The 24749-nt window shown below is 34.1% G+C and overlaps 1 protein-coding gene and 2 long non-coding RNA genes across 3 annotated transcripts; 2 read left to right on the top strand and 1 right to left on the bottom strand.

The window, feature by feature from the left end:
* Window positions 1-59: 59 nt before the first annotated feature.
* LOC145812710 (uncharacterized) lies at window positions 60-12716 on the top strand. Its single transcript, XR_014356190.1, has 6 exons — window positions 60-257; window positions 3295-3373; window positions 5317-5416; window positions 6007-6085; window positions 11027-11150; window positions 11925-12716. It is a non-coding gene; the product is annotated as an uncharacterized LOC145812710 (long non-coding RNA).
* Window positions 8189-9472, bottom strand: LOC114303833 (uncharacterized). The gene is made up of 3 exons (XR_014356191.1): window positions 8744-9472; window positions 8611-8662; window positions 8189-8517 (listed from the first exon to the last, which is right to left on the bottom strand). It is a non-coding gene; the product is annotated as an uncharacterized LOC114303833 (long non-coding RNA).
* Window positions 12717-15274: 2558 nt separating the features above from the next.
* LOC114281851 (receptor-like kinase TMK4) lies at window positions 15275-19590 on the top strand. The gene is made up of 2 exons (XM_028224447.2): window positions 15275-18217; window positions 19084-19590. The coding sequence occupies exons 1-2, from the start codon at window positions 15925-15927 to the stop codon at window positions 19473-19475; spliced, it is 2685 nt and encodes an 894-aa protein (XP_028080248.2). The 5' UTR covers window positions 15275-15924; the 3' UTR covers window positions 19476-19590.
* Window positions 19591-24749: the final 5159 nt, after the last annotated feature.

Here is a 24749-nt window from a genome sequence, read left to right as displayed (position 1 = left end):
TAATTCCCCCAAATAATTTCGGCCAAAAATTTGAACAAACATCCAAATTTCCAGTGAAAATCAAAATTCCCTCCTCTCCCTCAGACCCTTTCTTCATCCCAAACGTCTTCAAAAATTACTCTCTCTCTCTCTCTCTGCCCTTGCCACGGCCGAGACCTGCGCCGCCGCATCATCTACCACGGAGAAAAGCTCCCAAAGCTGTTGACAAAGATCTGTATAGGATCTCGCCGGAGCTCCTTCTCGCCAAGCACCGAAGAGTGAGTTTATTCTGCCTTTTTCTTTTCCTCCTCGTTTTAGCAAGCTACATGCCTCAATGTATGTCTCTCTTTCTCGCTCTGCTACTTGTTTCTGTCCCTTTCTCCATCTCCATTCTATGAAACCCTAGACCGAAATCCCCTTCTTCGAAACTGCCCCTTTCACGTGAACTCACTGGGTTTTATAAAATTAGGAAAATATGATTTGAATAGGTTTAGGTTTTTTATGTTTGTTAGTTGTGTTGATTCCATATATATATATACACTTGAAATTTGGCTTGTGTGAAATCTGATGTGTTGGTAATTGAATTTTGTAACCATGTAACTGATATGAGACTAATTTTTTATTTGCTTATTGAAATCTGTTTATTTTTCTAACAATTACTCTTGTGGTGGCTTGATTTTGGACATTTGCTTATTGGACTTTTGTTCTGCAACAGATTTCTAACAATCCATTCAACATACCCTATTTGCTTATTGGACTTTTGTTCTGCAACCCAACTCTGAAGAATCATGATTTGAGGCACCTTACTAGGAACATAGATTACTATTAATTCAAATAATTTGTTAAACAAAAGAAGTGTTTGTGCTATAATCAGTTGAGAGATTGCTAAAATAGGTCCATGAGATATATACCTTTTAGTTTAGGGCTACTTTTCCTTTCTTTTCTTTCTTCCCCCCTCACCTTGCATTTTGAGTTGTCTATGACTCTTTTCTGTTGGATTGATTGTTTAAATTCTGCCTTCTCAACCCTGATTTGACTAAGAACCAAACCATTTAAGATAGTTCATCTAAATGGTTAGGCCTCCATAATCCAGGCCATAAATTTGTTGGACCTTTGGTGTAGTGTTCATAATCTCGACCTTCTTTAAATTTTTAGCATGTTCTCTTTTGGGATTGGTTAGAATTATCTATTTGTTTTGGTTTTTGAGGGAATTGTAGAGAACTATACAAGAATCGAAGTAATAAATATGTTGGGCAATTTGTGAGCTCACCTATGTCATTAATCTGGCACTGTCATATGTGATTATCTTCTTTTTGAGATGTAAAAAATGTTCAATACATATTTTCTTTACATATTATCTTCTTTTTGAGACATTTCTCGTTCTGCTTTGTTATGTTTATCTCCAAACAAGTTGCTTGTTTTATTGATTCGGCTATCATCATTTTACTTGTGTTCTTACTTCTATTCACAGGCCCAATTATTTGGGGTCCCTATTTTTTAGATAGAATTCCAGAGCCCGAGGCGGCCTTGCCCTCCTTGCCTCAGGACCGGCCTTGGTTGGATGGTTTCTAGCTTTGGTGAAAGAGTTAGCAATGTTTGGGATAGTGACCCATTAGTTAATAGATCAATAAAATGGGGCATAGAAAATGTGGTATTGTTCATTATTTTGGAATTTGGGACCACATTGTTATTCAAATTAGCTCCAAGTTGGAAGGTCAATCTATTGGGAAGTTAGGATTCAACGTTAATTTTTGTTGTTCTTTCCATTGAATGGCAAGTAATGTAGGGTACCTTTTTCAATAGTAATATCAGTTTAGGTTAATTTCTAACAAAATTTCAGATAAACAAAAGTCTTTTCTAGGATGGTGAATTCTACAGGACAGCTTTTGTCAGGCATTTGATAGGAACAGGCAAAGATAGAAAAGGGGAATTGATGACTCTGATTTGGTCTTTAAAATGGAATCCAATGCTTTTCATGAAAAGGCAACCTCATTTTAGGGTCTAGATCCCTTATGTCTCTTACAAGAATGAGAGACTATCAGATAAATAAGAAATAGATAAAGTAATTGCAAATTTCAAAATTTAATTTTCATTTGCACCGAATACATATCTATACTCTATTAGTATGTAATTATTTTTTCGATTTTCATTTATCTGATATTTGTCCTACAAGAACTGTTATATGCCATTGATGTGTGCAGGCAAAATATAATGCCATGTTAGGTTGATTGGTATAGGGTATGTTGAATGATTGTGCACAACATCATGACTATTGTGCCTATACTCATTAATGTTGGAAAGTATGCATTTTCGACTATGTTACGATATCAATGCTAACAATCAATATGGGTGGTTGGCCATTTTGGTGGAGCACCATGAAGCTTCTTAGGAGGTCTTGGAAAATGGTTTTGAGATCATTGTCATATCTCAATATATGACTGGACTCTTTTTTCTCTTTTCTTTTCTGTTTTTTTCCTTCTTTTTTTTTTTTTTTGGTTGATGTATTACCTTTAGCAATCTCATTCTTTTTGGTTTTCTCCTTAATTTTCTCTTCAATGCAATGTTCCAATCACAAGCATCCTTTTACGATGTGACACAAAAAGGTGAAACTCACCATTTAAAAAGTTTTGTCATTCTTTTAACAATTTTTTCTTCATGAATTGTTTGTCTTAGTGAAATAGATTTTCTTCTAAACTAAGAAATGAAAAATAGAGAAAAGACCTAAAAATTAGGATACGGGTACAACCAACATACATTCGTAAAATATATATATAATTTTTAGTATTGTATTATATATAAACTCAAACCATTTTTGAGCCAATGGCCAACCACTTTATGCTTTTTTAGTAGGTCCTACACAAAAGAAGAAGAAAATTATATGAATGTGCTTTGCTTTCTATAACGTTGAAACCATCATATTTCCTTAATGTTATGTTTGGATCATAGATTTAGCTAGGGATTTGGAAATGGAAAGGGAAAGGGAAAATGTGTGTTGAATGTAATTATAAGAACATTTGTTTATTTAATTTTTTTTTTTGTATATATTTTTATTTAATTTTTTGTTGAAGTGGTCAAACGGTTGGTTGTGGTACATTTGTTTAAGTGTTTATTTATGTAATGGTTATTGAGACTTTGAACAAAGGTAGTAGACTTTCATCTTTGTTATTGTTTATGCAGTTTGTTAATGTCAAAAGATGTGCAAAATAATATTTTTTCGTACATATATTCTTTCTTTTCTCCCCACAATCATTAATTTCTTTACGTATTGTCTTCTTTACTAACTCTATTTCAATGTTCTGTTTTTGTTTGTTATAGGTCCTCAATTTCTCCATCTTAACGTAGAAGTAAAGCTATACCTCCTCCATCTCTTCGTCTCTAGCGGTTGCATTAGCAGGTGTGTTTTTTAATTTATTTGCTTTTAATTAATAGCAGGGCACTGGCGGGTGTGCTATTTTATTTATTTGTGCTGTCTTTTTTTATTTATTTGTTTATTTTAATTGATAGCAGGGCACTGGCGGGTGTGCTATTTTATTTATTTGTGTTGTCTTTTTTTATTTATTTGTTTCTTTTAATTGATAGCAGGGCACTGGCGGGTGTGCTACGTTATTTATTTGTGCTGTCTTTTTTTATTTATTTGTTTATTTTAATTGATAGCAGGGCACTGGCGGGTGTGCTATTTTATTTATTTGTGCTGTCTTTTTTTATTTATTTGTTTATTTTAATTGATAGCAGGGCACTGGCGAGTGTGCTATTTTATTTATTTGTGTTGTCTTTTTTTATTTGTTTGTTTATTTTAATTGATAGCAGGGAAATTCTGAACTGATACTTTTGCTTCCCACCCACGACAAAAATAAACATAATTTTGAGGGACTAGAGAAATGTACATGTTTGAAAAGAAAGAACTCTAGGGCAAAATTTCTTCAACTTTGGTTCGTTAAATTTTCGAGTCGATATCAAATGAGTTTTTCTCAAGCCGACTTGAAGTAGTTTGGTAGTTTTAGATTCATCAAACAGAGCTGACACCATTAGGGGTGAATGTGCTTTGCTTTCTATAATGTTGAAACCATTAGGGGTGTGCAGCGGATGGCCTGACCCGCCACACGGACCCGACCCGACGAGCTTTGGGTGGATGCGTGACCTGTGGTGGACGGATGCGGGTCTATTTTTTTTCATTTTCTCGGGTTCGGGTCGGGTCACGGATAATCCGCCAATTCTATCTGTTCACCCGACCTGCCCGCCCTCTTATTTTCCTCCTTTTCCCCCCCTGTGTTGCCTCCTTTTTATTTCATTTCATGTTTTGTAAACCAAGGTAATCTTCTCATTTCATCTATTGAAAGATTTTTTTTTTTGATTAAAGGTTTTAATTATTTTTGTGATGTTATATATATAGTAGCGTAATATTGAAGTGATCTGGTTATGCAAATGTTTGTACTTGGACTCTGTTTTACTTATCTTGAGACCCATTTAGCTCTTAGATTAGTGTTTGCTTAAGATCATTTTCAGCCCTTCACCAATTTTTTCATCTAATTTGGTTCCAAATTTGAGTAAAAAGTTTGATTTGATATTAACTACTCCAATCCTTTCATCAATTTTCCATTGAAATCTTTTTAAATTTTCTCCTCTTATCCAAACAATTAAAAATAATTCCTATTACCTCTAATAAGGGACCTCCTCATTGGTGTCTTGTGATTGGTTTTTTTTTAACTTGCTTGTTTTTCAACTTTGTCCTCTATTTTTTTCCACTTTCTGATTAAATTTATAATGTAGTATTTGTTTTGGTTAAGTCACAAAAGTATAACTAAGCTTGACCAAATTCATTGTTTATTATTGGTAAATCATTTGGGATATTTTTTTTTTCCAGTAATGATTTCAGTCAGTGATTTGAAATCTTACGTGTATTGAGGCTATCATATGTCAAGTTGTTGATTCTGCTTCAGCAGCAAACCAATCTGTGTATTGTGTGTTCATGGCAGCACAGCATCTCAGTATTGTATTACCTTTTTACTTATTGTTCGCTCTTGGTCCAATATTGATAGCTTTTTTAAACATACTCATGTGCATATTAATGTGCTTTGCATAGTTTAAAAATGAGTATTTGTTAATTTCCCTTGAAGTCAATAATGTGAGCTTGAGGTGTTTAAAGCAAAGTGAGAGTGATGAAAACATCTCCACCACTGTTCGACAACCTTGTGCAGTTTAACATGCAATTCTTTTGCTATTAGTCTCGAAAGTGTGTGCATCAGATTGGTATAATGGGCTGGAGCAATCAACTTTGCATTACACGTTATGACATTAGCTCAGGCTTTAATTGGTTTTGGTTTTTGCTCTGTGATGCAGATAGCTCTGTTTGTTTCCTCCGGTGATGCTGTGCAGCCGGGTTGGCTTTTAACATTCCTCAAATGCACAAATCAGAGAAATGTGAATGCATCTAGTTAAGGTTTGTGGCTTTAGAGTTGAAGTAATGTTTACTTTTGTGCTGCTAGTGTTGTGTGTCAGATTAATTGGTAGGGAATGTGCAGCTAGAAGCTTCACAGTTTCAGCTGATTTTTTATTTCTTAGAACTGCATACAGTTGTTTCTACCTTTTTATTTATTTTTATTTTTTTGTAAGGTGTTGTTTCCAGGTGCTCCTTTGCTCACCTATTTTATATGATTTTCTTAGGTTCTTTTGAATTTGTCTCTTTTCTTAGGTTATTACAAATGAGCATGAGCAGGTTACTCTCAATTTAACATGTAACTTACAATAGTTGAGCCCTGCTCATGCACACATAAACAACCTAGCTGCAGTGTTCATGTATGCATTGCACATAGGTGGTGGTTGAGGAATTAAGTGCACATTAATTTAGTAATTTTTTTTGAAAGTGTACATGTTAAATTATGTCAAAAATTTGTAAAATTTTAAACCGCCAAACCGATCGCATCCATCCGCCAATCCGCCAATCCGTCAAAAATTTGTAAAATTTTAATTTCGTTACGTATTATCTTTTTTACTAACTCTATTTCAATGTTCTGTTTTTGTTTGTTATAGGTCCTCAATTTCTCCATCTTAACGTAGAAGTAAAGCTATACCTCCTCCATCCCTTCGTCTCTAGCGGTTGCATTAGCAGGTGTGTTTTTTAATTTATTTGCTTTTAATTAATAGCAGGGCACTGGCGGGTGTGCTATTTTATTTATTTATGCTGTCTTTTTTTATTTATTTGTTTATTTTAATTGATAGCAGGGCACTGGCGGGTGTGCTATTTTATTTATTTGTGCTGTCTTTTTTATTTATTTGTTTATTTTAATTGATAGCAGGGCACTGGCGGGTGTGCTATTTTATTTATTTGTGCTGTCTTTTTTATTTATTTGTTTATTTTAATTGATAGCAGGGCACTGGCGGGTGTGCTATTTTATTTATTTGTGCTGTATTTTTTATTTATTTGTTTATTTTAATTGATAGCAGGGCACTGGCGGGTGTGCTACTTTATTTATTTATGCTGTCTTTTTTTATTTATTTGTTTCTTTTAATTGATAGCAGGGCACTGGCGGGTGTGCTATTTTATTTATTTGTGCCGTGTTTTTTTATTTATTTGTTTATTTTAATTGATAGCAGGGCACTGGCGGGTGTGCTATTTTATTTATTTGTGTTGTCTTTTTTATTTATTTGTTTATTTTAATTGATAGTAGGGCACTGGCAGGTGTGCTTTTATTTTGTTTGTTTATTTTAATTGATAGTAGGATACTTGCGAGTGTACTGTCTTTTTTTTAGAGGGAGATGATGTCACAAGAGAGAGATTGAATTCATTTTTGGTTGAACTCAAATTTGTTGAATGACATGTAAATGTCTGGAAATTCTGAATTGATACTTTTGCTTCCCACCCACGACAAAAATAAACATAATTTTGAGGGAGCAGAGAAATGTACATGTTTGAAAAGAAAGAACTCTAGGGCAAATACATCACAAGCTGAACAGTTGATTGTTATAACTTGCTTTGATAACTTTGGCGAATTTTAAAATTTGTTATTTACTTGGAATGGTGATCAAAAAATTTGCCCCTATGTTTATGTGTGTTGTAATTATAAGAACTCTCTTGATTCTTATTTACTTGGAATGGTGATCCATAAATATATGGGTCCCTCTTATTTTCATAATTAATAGATCTATAAGATGAAAGATTATATCTATAGTATTTTTGAAAATTCTCATTTTGATTTGGTAATGAATATACTTCGTAGTCGTTTTGTTTTTTGTAATGAATTAATAGGTCTTTTTTTTATGAATTATCTTTGTTTAAATATTGATTTTGAATTGTACGACATTGATTGATTCTATTTTTCCATTTTCCTGCTATTAATCTAGACCATCTAATTTGAGATAAATGGTATTGATAATGACCTTTTAACCAGTTTTTCCATTGATTTAGTCCAGAATTCCGAAGTTTCTTAGGTCTTAATTCACAATGAATTATTCCTTGTTTTCCAAAACAATCTTTTATTGAAATCTTAAGACAAAAAGACGTTCCGTGATATTGAAGAATAGATCTTAACTTATACAAGGAGCATAAGTCAAAGTTGTGGGATTTAGCATTAGGAAAGACACGCGAACAATGCAGGCAACAAAGGTTCTTACTGGAAAATGGGTCTTAATTCATAATGAATTATTCCTTGTTTTCCAAAATAATCTTTTATTGAAGTCTTAAGAAAAAAAGACGTTCCGTGATATTGAAGAATAGATTACAGAATCATTCTCTATTTATTTTGATTTTCAATAACTATGTCATTAATGGCAAGTTATTGAATGTTTTCAATAACTATGTCATTAAATCTATGTACATTATTCTACTATTGTTTTTGTCTGTTATTTGCTCTTTTATAAAATTCTCTTATGTGATTTTAGGAATTTTCATTCATTTTATAAGATAATGTTATTCTTTTCGTATTGTTTTTGATGTAGTTATCATGGATCCTTTTCGTATTGGTGTACGCCTGCCTTTGTGGTGGGGCACAAGAGGGCTCCAATGATGTATAAGACAAATTTCCTTTTAAATTCAGTTCCAGCATCTTTTGTTTCAAGCAGATAAGATTTCAAAGATGTGAGCGGAACAAATTTATTCTTCATCGCAATTTCATCACATAGGTTTGTAATTTCATCTACGGACTCTGTTAACTTCACAGGTAGACCATTGGAAGGTAATCCCATCAACTCATGAACGTCTTCTACGGTGAGAAGCATTCGAAGACCGTGGACATTCAATGAATGAGTTGAAGGATCAAAGTTCTGAACTAACCAATGACACAAGTCATGATCTATGTGCGTGCACCTAAGGCTTAGGATGCCATGAAACCCCATATCACTCACTGCTTGTTGTTGTGCTTTGTCCAACCTTCTAATAATCTTACAAATTGATGTAAGCTCAATTCGGGTTTGAATTTTTACTTTTGGAGGCTTTTGTTGGACCACAGTTTTTAATTGGGCATATTGTTCAGATTGCAGCTTTCCCATTTGTATATACTTATTTTTTTCTTCTTCAGGAAGTTGATTCCATTTGTCCCCAATATCCTACATTACATGCATAAAATCATATGAACAATTACATACAAGCTTACAAGTACAAAAGGAATACTACAAACAACAAGAATACGTTGCACTTACCTTCACGTCTACTTTCATTTGGGTTTTTTTTAACTCCATTGATTGTTCTTGGCTATAAACATATGAAAATGAATATAAGAATTCGTATAATGGAAAATATATAACTACATACAAATAGATATTAACGAAATACCAAAAGAAAATGAATGGAGTGATCGGGCGCTTTGGAGGATCAGTCGGCTTATCCATTAGGCTTCAATCAGAATTCCTTGTAAAGAAAGACAAGAAAAATAAACTCATAATATCTTTGATTAGGAAAAAAAACAAACAAACAAAAATCTTAAAGGTTATAGTACATTCATCAAATGCACGACATGCACACATGAATGGATTTGTTTTATAATAATGTAGTTAACAAAGACTATGTTTCCAATGTAAAAAGGAAAGACACTAAAAAAAATTCTAATCATAAACAAAAAATGATACCCCAGTAGCTTAGGTCACATTAGCATAAAAAATAGATTAAAGAAGTTAATTTTTTTGGACAAAATTTGTAATTTGGTAAGGAAATTTTTTTGTCGCAAAAAGGAGCCAAATATTTTGGCACCATACGAATTGATAATAAAAACGACATTGTTTTTTATTTTATTTTTGGGACTATTGTAGAAAAAAAATAAAAAACGATGTCATGGTTATGTATAGCTCCTTTGCTCCTTCAAGTCTCACTTTAGGTATACAGTCAGAAGGTTGAATATCTTTATTAACTGGTTTTACTTGCTTTGGTTTTAGCTATGTTGTGGTTCACTTTCCCATATTTTATCTTGCTAATTTTTTTTTTTATTCTCTGCATGGGTTTGGGGATGGCTTGAACCACATAAAGCACTTGAAAATTATAAATGTTTAGGAAAGCAATTTGTTGGGATTCTGATATTGTGCAGTTTGTTTGGATGGGTCTCCCCCGGCTTACCATCTTGATAAGGGGTTTGGAGCAGGAATTAACAATTGGTTGGTTCATTTTGAGGTTGGTCCTTCATTTACCATTTTGTTTTACAATACAAAAAATGATTTGTTTGTTGTTAAGAAGATGATTGAAAAGAAAAATAAGAATTGTGAAATCATATAAGATACCCAATTTTCTGCAGTTTTATTGGAAATTGAATTGAGAACTGATTTTGATTTTTTTGAAATGCCAATTTCCTAGTGTATTTACGACATGAAAATGTAGTCTGATAAGGGGAGGGGAAAATGTAATCTCTATTACACCCTTTGTTACTTGTCACTAAGTAGATTGATGGTGGAAGGAAATGAAGTTTGTACAAAGTGCTTACAATCCCTCCAGATATACATCTTTTATCTATCTATTTGGGATGATACAGTAGGAGCTTGAAATGTAGATTTAATGAATTTGGATCCATACCTGTTATATTAGCAACCTATATATATGTTTGCATATAAAATTTACTAAAATTAAAAACCGAAGAAAAAAATGGGAGCCAAACAGGGGTAGTTAATATCAATATGCTTCAAGAATTATATAGAAGCTTAGCTTCAAGAATTATATACTGTCTTATACCAGTATAGAGAACTAATTATAGAAGTATAGTAGTGTGTTGAATATTTTCTAAACTAACTGAGCAGGATGTCGAGCAGCCGAAGTGATGTCGCAGCCGGAGTGAACAACGGTAAGAGTGGTCAGAGTGATCCACGGGAGCTCTGATGAAGGCAAAAGCTGAGAGAGGAAAAAAAAAATTCAAGAAGAAGTTAATAATACTTTTCCATATATCTATAGATTGGTCTGTGCAGAAGTTAAAAAATTCAAGAAGAAGTTTAGCTTATTTTATGTTTGAATTCAAGTAAAAGAAAAGAAAAGAAAAGAAACAAAGTGCATGTACTTAGAAGCTCAGCCTCAGTTTCTGCATTGAAACATAGGTGATTTTCCTATCTCAGAAATTGTGGTAAGAGAGTTGCTCGGATTATAAAGGAAGGGTTGAGATTGAATTGCCGTATTGTGAGTCCTTGCATAGAATGAATATAGACAACATTTTGATATTTATAAATATAATAAACATGTAGTATTACTAAATAATAAAAGGCTTATCTTAGGACGAACTGGAAAATTGAAACATTTAAAGTTTGACTTCTTTTGGCGTTCTATCCGTCTTAATTGATACGTGTAATTTGTAGGTAATTACCGGTATATAAGATTTACTACTTGGTAAGGTTCCAAAAAATAAAAAAATAAAAATCCCATTTCCTCTATCTCTTGACACCTTGTTTAAATCCAAAGACTATCACATTCATTACACACAAATCTCAAAAAATGAGATGAAGCAATCACAATCTCTCTCTCTCTCTCTCTCTCTCTCTCTCTCTCTCTCTCTCTCTCTCTCTCATATTCTTGAAATGTCAATTGGCATGGGAGTTGTGTATCTAATTATACTATCTCTGTTTCTTGGATCAACCAATATTGTGAAAGCTGCTGCTGCTCTACCGTGTGATGACGACAGATGCAAAACTGGATCATGCAACAGCACTGGCTACTGTATTTGCAATCTTCCAGACCCTTCCACCATTTTAGATGGTGATCGACCTTTCCAAGGGTAAATCTAACTTGCCTGATTCATTCAAACTCATATATATATATATATATATATATATATGGTTTTCAATGGAAGTTTTCATACAACACTTAAATCATTCTTGTGCTAGACACCATTATAAGAAAATATTGAAATTCTTTAGCAAGATTAAAAAAAATAAATAAATAAATGGAAGAAGAAGAAAAAGAAACAAGTAATGCTACGAACACAATTTTTTCATAGAAAAATGTACAACATGTAGTATTGCCAACATTACGTTTATTCTAGTATAATTTCATCTAGAATGAATGCAGTGCTGCCAACACTATATTTTGTGCAATTTTTGAAACTATTTCTCAATTTATAACCATATGATTTTCAATGGAAGTTTTCATACCAACTTGAATCATTAATGTACCAAACACCAATATAAGAAAATCTTGAAATTCTTCAACAAGCACTTTTTTGGTATGATATATAATTAATAATGTTATAAACATAAATTTGTCATACAAAAGTATATTGAAAAAATGCGGCCTATATCACATTCATTCTAATAGAGTGTGACTCCTTTCAAAATAAATGTCATACTATCAGTATTAATATTGCATTTATTTTGATAGAATGTGACTCTATCCAAAATAAATGTAGTGTTGTCAGTACTGTATTTTATTAGTTTTTTTTTTAAAGAAAGAATTTTGTCTCTATACTTGATGCTCATTGTTTTTTAGTTGATTAGATTCATGGAATTGAAACATCATGGAACTTCTTGTGTTCTATTGTTTTGATTAACAGGGGGAGGTTTTGTGATGAGGAAATGACAATGTGTGATGGGACTAACTCATTTTGGTGTGGAAATGGAGGGACTTGCGAGGAGATAGTTCAGGGTGAGAGTTATAAATGCCAGTGCCAAACAGGGCATAGTGGAGAGCACTGTGAGCTTGCAGGGGCACCATGTGGTGACATTTTCTGTTTCCATGGAGGTGCATGTTTGGTTGAGAATGATGTCTGTGACTGTCCCACTGATTAGAAAGGAAGCATTAATTGCTCTCTCCCAACCACAACCCAAATAGGTCCTTGTTTCTCTGCCTTCTCTATCATTTGTTGCGAATTTAATTTTTTTTAAGTTGTGTTTGAATTTTAAATTTTGAAAAGATTTGAGAAGAGAATAGAAAAGAGAAAAGAAATTTAAAACTTATATTTAATTGGCATTTCACTTTTTTATTTTTTCACTACACAACAATTTTCAAGATTCTTGTGTTTTGAGATTTTTACGAAATTATTCAAAAGATTAAGGACTAAAAAATACTACTGATATAAAATAAATCACATAATGATATACAAATACTCACATGTTTATGGATCTCACACAAAATGGGAGCCACAAACATGCGAGTGTCTATCCATCATGCATTAGTAACGTTTTTAAAATTAGAACGAAAATGTATGTTATTATTATATATTAAAATGTTATGATTTGTTTTTCATGGACATTAATTACAAACCATTGCAGATTCTACAACAAATTCAATTGGGTTGCACCAACAAGAAAGCAACAGTGATGTAAATGTAAGTATATATGAGGCATACATAAACATACCATGAATTTGCAAGAAATAAAAGGATTTGTGCAAAGATTTGTAAATGAAAAGAAAAAAAAAAAATCTTCACAAAAAAAAAAAGAAAAAAAAAGGGATTTGTGAATGAAATAGAGAATGAATTTTTTCACAAAAATCTCTTCCTTATTATTTTCTCTCAACAAATTGCTTCACAAATTCAAAATCCAAAAATAGTCCAAAATGCACAAAGACCCCAAAGAGATAACTAAAGCATGCACAAAAGATTTGCCATGACTGCCAAAAAAACTTCAATATTGTCGAAATTTTAAAATTGACAATAATATTTTTTAATTAATTAATTTATTTATTGTCAGACTCTTCCATCATACCTTTGATTTCAACACACTCACGCACATCTTCTGTGTGTGTGTGTGGCTAACGAGAAAGCAGAGGAAAATACAAAAGAAAGGAAAATTGAAAACCCCAACCCATAAAACACCATAAAATTTGCAAACCGTATAACTCAATAAGCATTCAAGATCCAATAAAATCTGCACAAACCATCATAACTCAAATCTGCACACACCATAATAACTCAAAAATAAAATCTGCACACACTAAAATCTGCACACCATAATAAAATCTGCATAACTCAAACCATATAACTCAAAAACACAAAAACAGAGCAAGGAAGACAGATGTTACACTGAGAGAGTGGTGGTCCCGACGCCAACGTGTGTAGTGATTACTTTCATTTTAAGACTCAAACATGGTTAATTATTTGCAGCGAACTATTTGTGAAACATAATCGTTGGTGATTTTTGATTGTTTAGAGATAACTACTTTTACCTAGATTTCTATACTCTTCACAATTTCTGTCAAACATAGAGACAAGTCACAATTCGAATTAGAGTGTAACCAGATGGGTACATTTTGAAACAGTACATTGCTGAACTGTGATAATGATGCATCATTTTTAGTGTTACTTTAATGGCTATTGTGTGGATATTGTGAGAGAGAGGAAACATATTCAATGCAACGGTGATAAACACTTAGTATCACCATCCGATGACATGTTACCGTCTAGAGCACCGTGTATATGTTGCGGTTACTAAATTAGTATGAAAGATGTAATATCTTAAAAGTGGGGTTTACTATCCATATGTAATTGTATCATTAGTTGGTGATGGCACGTGCCAATAGAGCAAAATGGAAATCTAACCACATATGCATGCCCACATACTGCCACTAATCACTATGTGCATGTACTTTTAGCCTTTGGGAGTCCTCACCAAAACCAATATAATAGATCACATTGTTAGATTCTCATTTTATTTTCAATTTCTTCTCCATCCTCACATCAATCCAATCACACAATTGGTTTTGGTTCGATTTTCGCTAGAACCTGTCAAATTACTGAAAAGATTTTCTCTTTGCATTAAAACATGTTATGAAAAAGTTAGTGCAATAGCATAATCTTTCTGTACCTTTGAAGATCTTTACTAGACAAACTATGATGGGCAGTTTAAGGTCATTACCAGGACCATAGGGGTATGAGGGTTGTAAATTTAATTCAATCAAACTAAGTAGCATGGACATGGAGGGAAGCCATGTTCATATCAGACATGTAATGGGGACTAACACTTCTTAAACACTTCTAAAAATGTATCCATCATAACTCAAATCTGCACACACCATAATAACTCAAAAATAAAATCTGCACACCATAATAAAATCTGCATAACTCAAACCATATAACTCAATAACACAAAAACAGAGCAAGGAAGACAGATGTTACACTGAGAGAGTGGTGGTCCCGACGCCAACGGGGCTGGTGGTCTTCGGCAATGGCTGAAGCTCCAGCTATGGTGGAAGAGAGGAGGGAGGAGAAGAGAAGAGCAAGAGCAAGAGCACGACCCAGAGAGGGAGGCCAACTGGCTTCGGGACTGTTGGACTTCTGACTTTGCTCTGTTGGGTTTGGTAACCTGGTACACGACTGAGAGAGTGGTGGTCCCGACGCCAACGGGGCTGGTGGTCTTCGGCAATGGCTGAAGCTCCAGCTATGGTGGAAGAGAGGAGGGAGGAGAAGAGAAGAGCAAGAGCAAGAGCACGACCCAGAGAGGGAGGCCAACTGGCTTCGGGACTGTTGGACTTCTGACTTTGCTCTGTTGGGTTTGGTAACCTGGTACACGACTGAGAGAGTGGTGGTCCCGACGCCAACGGGGCTGGTGGTCTTCAGCAATGGCTGAAGCTCCAGCTATGGTGGAAGAGAGGAGGGAGGAGAAGAGAAGAGCAAGAGCAAGAGCCAGAGAACTGGCTTCGGGACTGTTGGGCTTCTGACTTTGATCTGTTGGGTTTGGTAACCTGTTACACCGGTTGCCTAACTTAAGAGAAAAATTATTTAATAACTTAGTTATGACCTGGTTATGAAGTAATATGGTACAAATAAATAATTAAATATAACTAAGTTATGAGTTAATATGGTGATAGTTATGACTAATATGGTATAGGTTATGATATAAAATCATATAAGTTCATAACTAAATGTATGGTACACCAAAATGTACCATAGCATCACCCGTAATTGTTGCCTAGATCTATGGCATTAAATTCTTGTTGTATGCCCCATAAGTTTTTAACTCTTGGGCAGGGCAATTTGTACCAATGCTTTTACCTAGCAGTCGGACTACTAAGGCATTAGTCCATTTCGAATCTGCTCCAGCAACTTCTTAGGGAGTTGAACTTGTGGGATGCCCTGGTGGTTCTGGTGAGGATGGTCTTGATGGATGTGGGCGTCGCTCTCATCATGTTCCTCGTCCGCCGAAAGCTGATCCATGGTCTCATCAAAGTAGAAATCGTTGTTTTTGGGAGCTGCTAGAGCTTCCTTGAACGACTTTATCTTCTGGCCCTCAGTTGGTAGGGGGGAAGAAGTTGCAGAGGCTTGCGAGCCATGTCAGTCAAGTGGTGGGAGAACAAGCTAGGGATTTCAGCAATATCAATGCCGTCTTCACCTGTATCTTCTTTGTTTTTGATCTTCTTAGTGCTTCGGATCAAATGATCTTACTCCTCTTGGGATTTCATGACTGAAACTGAGTTGTAAGTCGTTGGGTCACTCATTCTAGAGAGAGAAGTTCCAAGTGTGACTCTTTTTGATTAGTCTGCCAAAGTGTCCAACCTCCTTTTTTATTACACACATTCATATCTTCTAGACAACAGCACTACCAACAAACCCAACAATGGCATCCCAAAACACCCTCCTCCTTCGTCTCTCTACCCTCTTCATCTCCCTCTCTCTCCTCACCCTCTCCTCCGCCGACGACGCCTCCGTGATGACCAAGTTCGCCACCACCCTCTCCCCTCCCCCCTCCGACTGGACCGGCACCAACCCCTGCTTCTGGTCCGGCATCAACTGCGACACCTCCAACCGCATCACCGCCATCAACCTCCCCTCGAAATCCCTCTCCGGCTCTCTCCCCTCCACTCTCAACCAGCTCTCCAACCTCCAATCCATCTCCCTCCAGCGCAACTCCCTCTCCGGCCCCTTACCCACCTTCGCAAATCTCTCTTCCCTCCAACAAGTCTTTCTCGACGCCAACAAATTCACTTCCATTCCCTCCGATTTCTTTTCCGGCCTCACCAATTTACAGACTATGAGTCTCAGTGACAACATAAATCTTGCTCCGTGGACTATTCCCTCAGATCTCGTTCAGTTGAGTAGTTTGGAAAGTTTCTCCGCTAGCAACGCAAATATTGTCGGTTCGATTCCGGATATTTTCGATTCTTTTCCTAATTTGCATAACCTTCGACTCTCTTATAACAATCTTACTGGTTCATTGCCTTCGACATTTGCGGGTTCCAAGATTACTAATTTGTGGCTTAACAATCAGTTACATGGGTTTTCTGGGACTATTGATGTGTTGTCTTCGATGACCGAGCTTTACCAAGTGTGGCTTCACGGGAATTCCTTCACGGGTACGATTCCAGATTTGTCAAAATGCACCAATGTCTTCGATATTCAGCTCAGGGACAACCAATTCACTGGAGTTTTGCCTCCATCGTTGATGGGTCTTACTAAACTCGCTAACATTTCTTTGCAGGACAACAAAATGCAAGGTCCTATGCCGGTTTTTGGTCCCGGAGTTACTGTCTCCCTCGGGGTAACCAATAGGTTCTGCAAGAGCACTCCAGGGCCTTGTGATCCACAGGTCACTGCTCTTCTTGCTGTTGCTGGGGCTCTTGGGTATCCCTTGACTCTTGCTCAGTCTTGGCAAGGCAATAGTGGTTGTTCTGGATGGACTTTCATTACCTGTGATTCGCAGAGCAATGTTATAATTGTCAATTTTGGGAAGCAACACTTCTCGGGTTTGATCTCACCTGCCTTTGCGAATCTAACCTCATTGAAGAGTTTGTATTTGAATGATAACAATCTCATGGGTTCAATTCCTGATGTCTTGACAACTCTGCCTCAGCTTCAGGTTCTTGATGTGTCAAACAACAATCTTAGTGGACCAATACCGGTTTTTCAATCAACTGTGAAGTTTAGTTCCCCTGGTAATCTGTTTCTTGGGAAGAACATTACCACTGGAAGTGGAGGAAATGGTGGAAATGGTGGACCTTCTGGGTCTGGATCGAATTCGATCACACCCGGAGGAAGTCCTTCGGGAAGTCCTTCGGGGACATCAAATGGGTCTTCTTCTATATCGGCAGGCATGATTGCTGGTGTGGTTATTGCTGTTGTGGTGTTTGTTGGGGTTGTGTTGTTTGCATCTTACACACGCTGTGTCATGAAACGCCATCAGGGATTACGGAGAGTCTATGGTTCTGAAATAGGGCCAGAAATGGTAATGTCTGCGGTAGTGAGTGTTGTGAATGGGCACGGTGGTGTCCCTAGTGAATTACAGAGTCAGAGCAGTGGTGATCATGGTGACATGCCCACCTTTGAAGGTGGGAATGTTGCAATTTCGATCCAAGTACTTCGTCAAGTGACCGACAACTTTAGTGAAGAAAATGTGTTAGGCAGAGGAGGATTTGGAATTGTTTACAAAGGGGTATTGCATGATGGGACTATAATTGCTGTGAAGAGGAAGGAATCTGGGGCAATGGGCACCAAAGGAATGAATGAGTTTCAAGCTGAAATTGCAGTGTTGACAAAAGTTAGGCATAGACATTTGGTTGCTCTTCTAGGGTACTGTATCAATTGCAATGAGAGACTTTTGGTATATGAGTACATGCCTCAGGGGACTTTGGCCCAGCATTTGTTTGAGTGGCGCAGGCTTGGGTATCCTCCTCTTACTTGGAAGCAGAGGGTGACAATAGCATTGGATATGGCTAGAGGGGTTGAGTATTTACATAGCTTAGCACAACAGAGCTTCATTCATAGAGATTTAAAACCATCGAACATACTTCTTGGGGATGACATGAGAGCCAAGGTTGCAGATTTCGGTTTGGTAAAGAATGCATCCGACGGAGAGGATTCTTTTGAGACGCGGTTAGCTGGAACGTTTGGGTATCTTGCACCTGAGTATGCTGGTAAATACATTCTTTTCTATTTCTTATTTCATCGTGTTTATAAACATTTAAATTGGATATTGTACAGGTTTTTTATTTTTATGTTCAATCAAAAACTAATTGTTCCTTTCCGGGTAGATGCATCAACTGCTCTAGGCATAGTTGTCTTTTGATGAATTAATGCCTTAGTACTGGAGTGTCCATTGCTGATTTTGTTTTAGCATTGCACTCAACTTTCAATTGTGGAATTAAGATATCATAGGTCGGAAGTTATGTAAAGCACAAGTAGAATTAGCAATCTATAGCTAAAATCTTATGTTCCCTTGAGGCAATTTCTTTCTTTTTTACTCAGATGATTGATCATTTGGATAATATCATTATGAACCGTTCATTTTGTTCACTTATGCCTTCTTTCTTTCTTTCTTTCTTTTTCTTGTTACTTGTAGATATTCTTTGCTGAGTATTGTCCAGAAATCTGTGGCCTTATCTTTGTCAATGGGACATGAAAGTTGTTCATATTATATTTTTCAGTTCTAGTTGTGAACCAATTAATTCTGTTTGTAATATGATACAAATTGGATTTTAGTCATCCTTTTAGTTATACATTTTTTTTCTTCTTTCATGTTCTGTGCTGTATTTTGGAGCTTTGTTAAGTATGATTCTAAATTATTTGGCTTTGCGAATTTTAACTGAGATTAAATTGCTCTTTCAACATCTATTGAGGTCTTGGTTGTCAACTACATATTTTAGTCAAAAAGTCAATATTACATCACTGTCTTTATTTTTCTCTATATCTTTTCGTAAAAAGTTGAAAAATTACTAACTTGTTTCCAAACGAGGCATGAGTTACCCGTGAAATCTACTTACTCTATTTCGTTTAACAACAGCTACGGGAAGAGTGACTACAAAAGTGGATGTCTATGCATTCGGCGTCGTTTTGATGGAGATCATCACAGGAAGAAAGGCACTACATAAGACAGTGCCAGGCGAGAGGGCTCATTTAGTCCCATGGTTCCGAAGAGTCCTAATCAAGGAAAACATTCACAAGGCTATCGACCAAACTCTTGACCCTGATGAAGAGACTTTTGAGAGCATTAGCAAGGTCGCTGAGCTGGCAGGTTACTGTACTGCTTCTGAGCCATTGCAAAGACCCGATATGGGCCACGCTGTCAACGTGTTGGGTCCTCTTGTTGAGCAGTGGAAACCTTCGCACGAAGATGAAGATGAACATGAAGATGGCTTTGGCAGTGACCTGCACATGAGTTTTAGTTTTGATTAATTTTGAAGTGTATAAGCTAACCATAAGAAAATAATATGTTGTTTTAATGTAACTAAAATGGTTGAAAACAAACTAGATAATATAATATTAAATAAAATATTTATATTGTAAAAAATTTATTCACTCCTCAATTTGCTATTTGATTGTGTATTGGGATTATAACGTGATTAATCCATGTAGTTTCAACGATATCAATCTTGTTAAATAATTTTTACATTTAAAAAAAAATATTTTTTTTTTATTTTGTTTTCTAAAATTATATTTTATTTTTTTGAAAAAATATAATTTTTTTTATTTTCAAAGAAAAATATTTAAAAATATTTTTATTTTTCAAAAAAATATTTTGTTATTTTTTTAAGTATTAACTAAATAGTTTATTATGAGTTAGATATATATGGGTGATCTAAAATTTTTTTAAATTGAAAAAAAAATTAAATATTTAAAAAATTCAAAAAAATTTAAAATATTAAAAAAATTATTTTAAAAATAAAATAAAATATTTGAAATAAAAACTATATATTTAAAATAAAAAAAATCCAATTTTTAATATTTTAAAAAATACAATGTATAAATATAGTAAATACAACGCACATTAAAAAAATAAATAAATATTTATCCCAAAAAAATAAAATTAAGAATTTTTTTAAATATTTAAAAAAAAATAAATCCAAAACAATTTTGAAATAGGTGAAGTACCAATAAATTCTAAATACTGATCTTATGATTTGTTTGGTCCTTCATTTTTTTCTTATGGTCTCAAAGGTCTTATTTTAGTGTGAATTACATAAAGGGCCAATTATAAACTTGCGTGTGTTATGTGTTGATGGACAAATGTGAGTTTTTCTTATAATGTTGAAATTATTAAATGTAACACTTCAAAAAAAAAAAAAAAACTCTTTAGTTTACTTTTTCCAAACGTAACACTTTAATGCAATACTTAGAAAATATAACACTCCAGTGTAACACACTAAAAAACTCTTTAGTATATTTTTCTCAAACGTAACAACGTAACATTTTAAAAAAACTTCACAGTGTACAACGTAACATTTCAAAAAAAAAATAAAAATTCCCTAGTGTATATATATATTTTTTCAAATGTAACACTCCAATCAATATAACATACGAAAATTCTTTAGTGTATTCCCCCCCCCCCCAAACGTAGCACTCTCTAATGTAAGACCAGAAAATTATACTAACAAAAATATAAATTTACACGCTCGACGACCAACACTTCAGCCACTAATCCCTCCAAAAGGAATCTTCCTGTGAGACCCCTAACTTTTGTAAACCTTATTAAGTCCCTAAATTTTGAGTTATTATAATAAAACTTTTAGTTCTTTGTTTTTTTCACAAATTTAACCAAATCGGCCCCGATAGCTTAGGTAGCATTCGGTAACATTTATATTTTTGGTTTATGTTTACAAAAATTTTAGTACTAGGTTTTGTTTATTTTTAGAAAAACATAAACTATAAACGCGTTTGTTTTGAACAAATTGATTGAAAAATTTTAAAAACATAAACTAAAAAATATATTTGTTTAGTCTTATAATATTTATATTTATTTTTTATTATTTATGACAACTGAATTATATCACACACATTATAATTGAAAAAAAATTAATTAAAAAAAATTAATTGGAAAAAAAATAATTGAAAAAAGGGTAAATTACAAATACACCCCTTGAGGATTGCTTAAAATACGAATTGCCCCATATGGTTTGGAAAATTTCAAATACCTTCCTATCATAATTTTTTATTTAATAAAATTAATTGAAAAGTGAAATTTCTAATTGTTCACATATATAATAATAAAATTATCTGAATTATTAATTGAAATAAAATTTTAACATTATTAAAAATTGTTAATTAACTCGATAATTTATTAATAAAAGTACCTATTTGTTATGAAAATTAGAAACCTTAGGAGGTATAATGTAATTTCTAAAATCACAGGGATAATTTGTAATTTAAGTAAACCTTAGAGGGCATCTTTGTAATTTACCGAAAAAAATTAATTGGAAAAAAAAAATTGTTAGTCAAAATTTTAAATTTCTATTTAAAAACTAACGTAAACTCATTTTGATTTTATGTTTTTTCTCAAATTTACAAACTGAGACAACCATTTATAAACTAAAAAAATTATCAATAAGTTTTTATGACAGTTTTTAAATTTTTTATAAATATAAACTGAAAACTAAAAACAAAATGGTTTTAGTAATCGTTTTTACACACTAATATTAATTATTCAACTATGAGGCCCTTGACCTTTATAATTTTATTTTGATCCTTACTTTTGAACTATTTCAATAAAGACCCTCGATCCCTTATTTATTTTCAATTTTAACTATAAAGTTGAAAACGAGCGCCAATTGAAAACTCGCAAACCTTGATTGGACCCAAAAACTCAGAGATCATTTCCAAAGCCTTAATAATAATTAAATTAATTCCCTAATTATATTTGCTGATCAAAACCCTAGGTTTTTGGTTCTCATTACAACTCGCCATTTAATTCGAAATGAAAAAACTTTAACTGAGTTGAAGTTCCAGATCCTAATTAAATTAAATACTACACTTAAATAAATGTTCCAATATATGAATTAAAACCAAAGCCCTCATATTTTTATTAAATCTCTACTTGACCCCAAACTAATACTAATATATATATATATACACTTGTACATTTAAACCTATATTATACACTAGGGAGCTGTTTGGGTGTGCAACCCATTAAAGGTTGCACATCGTATGCAACCCAATTATCTGCCCTTGGATTACAAACGATTAATCAAGACCATTGAATTGTTTAATGGCAGAAAATGGGAAACTTGAGCAACCGGTTAACTCTCTTTCATATTTTCCTCTCACTCCTCCACAATGATTATGCTTCTCTTTCTCTCTTTTTCTTCTCTCACTCATTCTCCTCATCCTCTACTACTCTCACCATCTCTGTGTAACCCTTAATTTCCAACAATAACTAGTAGCCTCTGTTGAGTTCCAGCCACAACGGGACTACAAGCCCCTGTTGGCTTCCATCGTTGAGTGAAGGTGTTCTCTCCAACCAGATAGCTATCAGGTATATATGGACCTCTCTTTCTCTTTGTGTGTGTGTGTGTGTGTGTATTTGCCCTCTTCACTTCAATGATTTCCTCTACCAAAGCCTCATCTCAACTCCAACCTCTCTACCACTTTTGAAACTCAAAATCCCTCAATCTACAACAATATCCCCCCCTCTCCCTCAAATCGATTTATGAGACGCCCTAAAAATCTCTCTCTTATCGATTTTTAGCATGCACCGACTTTTTGTTTTTTTTCATGATTGATCAATTTCTCCGTCTCTTTCACACTTCTAAAATCAATTCTATTTCTACTCCTTGTAGTCATAGTTTCATTTTCCAAGTTAATTGTAGAATATGTGGTGTGCTTTAATAAATCAAAACACATACATGCATACTTGCATTGCATAGTTGGTTTGTTAACACAACGCTATTTGTACAAGCACAAAGGGAAGAAAGGAGGGAATTGATATTGATGAACACAAGAAGTAAATAAGAGAAAAAAATGACAAAATGAATGAAAAAAAATAAATGTAGGAAAGGGGATGGGTAATTGTTTGTGTTTGCAAGGACATTGCCAATTCTTCCGTCATGTTAATCGGTTATATTTTTCTCTATTTGGTGATAATGGGTTTAATGTATTTTTTGAAAAATATATGATTTTAATGTTTATAGATTTTGCATGTTATGGTGATTTGATTAGAATTTAGTTCAGTTCATGGCCATTGTTAAATTTAACAAATGGAATGTGTGGAAAGTGAATGATATACTCTAGGCGAAGAAAAAGTGAGATTATTGTGTTGTTCAACATTACTTGAATTGAGATCTTTTAATCTATTGTCACTGTATCTTAATTCCACGGTTTACTAATTCATTGTCATTGTTGAATTAGTGGGCTTTTGGTTTCTATAATTTTTGGATTTCAGCTAGATTTTTCTATATTGTTCATTTTGAATAAAGAACTTGGAAATATTATCAAATATCTGGGGCCCTTGCTTGGGTTTTGATTCTCACTAAAGTAATTATCATTGTGGATTGTAACTCTTAGTTGATTGGACATGTTGAAAAATTAAATTGACAATTTCTCTTGTAGTGTGGCAGGTATTACTATCATTGTGGGTTGTAACTCTTAGTTGATTGGATATGCTGAAGGATTAAATTGACAATTTCTCTTACAATGTGGCAGGCATATATGAGTTTAATATATGGGATTCAGGTCTTGTTGAGCCAAGTTTCTATATGCAAGTTTGTTGATTCTCATAATTATGCATAATTTTTTGCAAATAACCTTTTTTTTTTTTATATGCAGTCTACCCATGGTGGCTAGTTAGTAGCTCATTCTTGAATAGAAAATTGATTTACTGAACAAGTTTAGAAAATGAAATAAATATGTCAAGAACTCAATAAAAATGCCATTATTTCCAGGAACAAAATGTTTGTTATGCTTAATAGCTTTAGTTTGATCTATATTTGTATGAAGGGTGTTGTTTAAGTGTGCAACCCCTTTAAGGTTGCACAACATATGCAACTTAATTATTAGCATTTAGATTACAAAGAATTGATCAAGACGATTGAATTGTTTAATGGTAAAAGACTGAAAACCTGGGCAACCGGCTAACCCTCCTATTTCTATCCCACTTCCCTCACTCTCTCTATTTCTTCTCTCCCTCTTCTCTTCCTTTGTGTAGCCCTAGATTGATTTCCATTAACAAGAAGAAGCCTCTGCTGGGTTCCATTGTTGAATCTTTGTATAATCCTTGATTTCTAGCAACAACAGAACTACAAGCCTCTATTAGGTTCCACTGTTGAAGTGAAGACATTCTCTCTAACTAGATATCAGGTATGGCTCTCTCTCTTCGCCCTCTTTACTTTAGCGATTTTCCCTCAACCAAACCCTCATCTTAACTTTAACCCCCCTATGATTCGCTCAACCAGAAACCCCTTCATCTGCAATTATAACCTCTCTCTCTTTCTCAATCGATTTATGGGGAAGCCTTAACTCTTTCTCTCTCTCTCTCTCTCTCTCTCTCTCTCTCTCACAATCGATTTTTGGCATGCGCTAACTGCCTTTTTCTTTTCATGAGTGATCGATTTCTTTATCTCCTTCACACTTCTAAAATAAATTATATTTATGCTTCTTGTAGCCATGTTTTTATTTTTTAACTTGCAGAGTATGTGGTGTTTTAATAATTCACGCACATGCACACTTGCATTGCAAGTT

This window comes from Camellia sinensis, chromosome 15, assembly GCF_055761805.1.
Source record: "Camellia sinensis isolate YWXY chromosome 15, ASM5576180v1, whole genome shotgun sequence".
NCBI lineage: Eukaryota > Viridiplantae > Streptophyta > Magnoliopsida > Ericales > Theaceae > Camellia > Camellia sinensis.
This window is presented reverse-complemented; position numbering and strand designations above follow the sequence as displayed.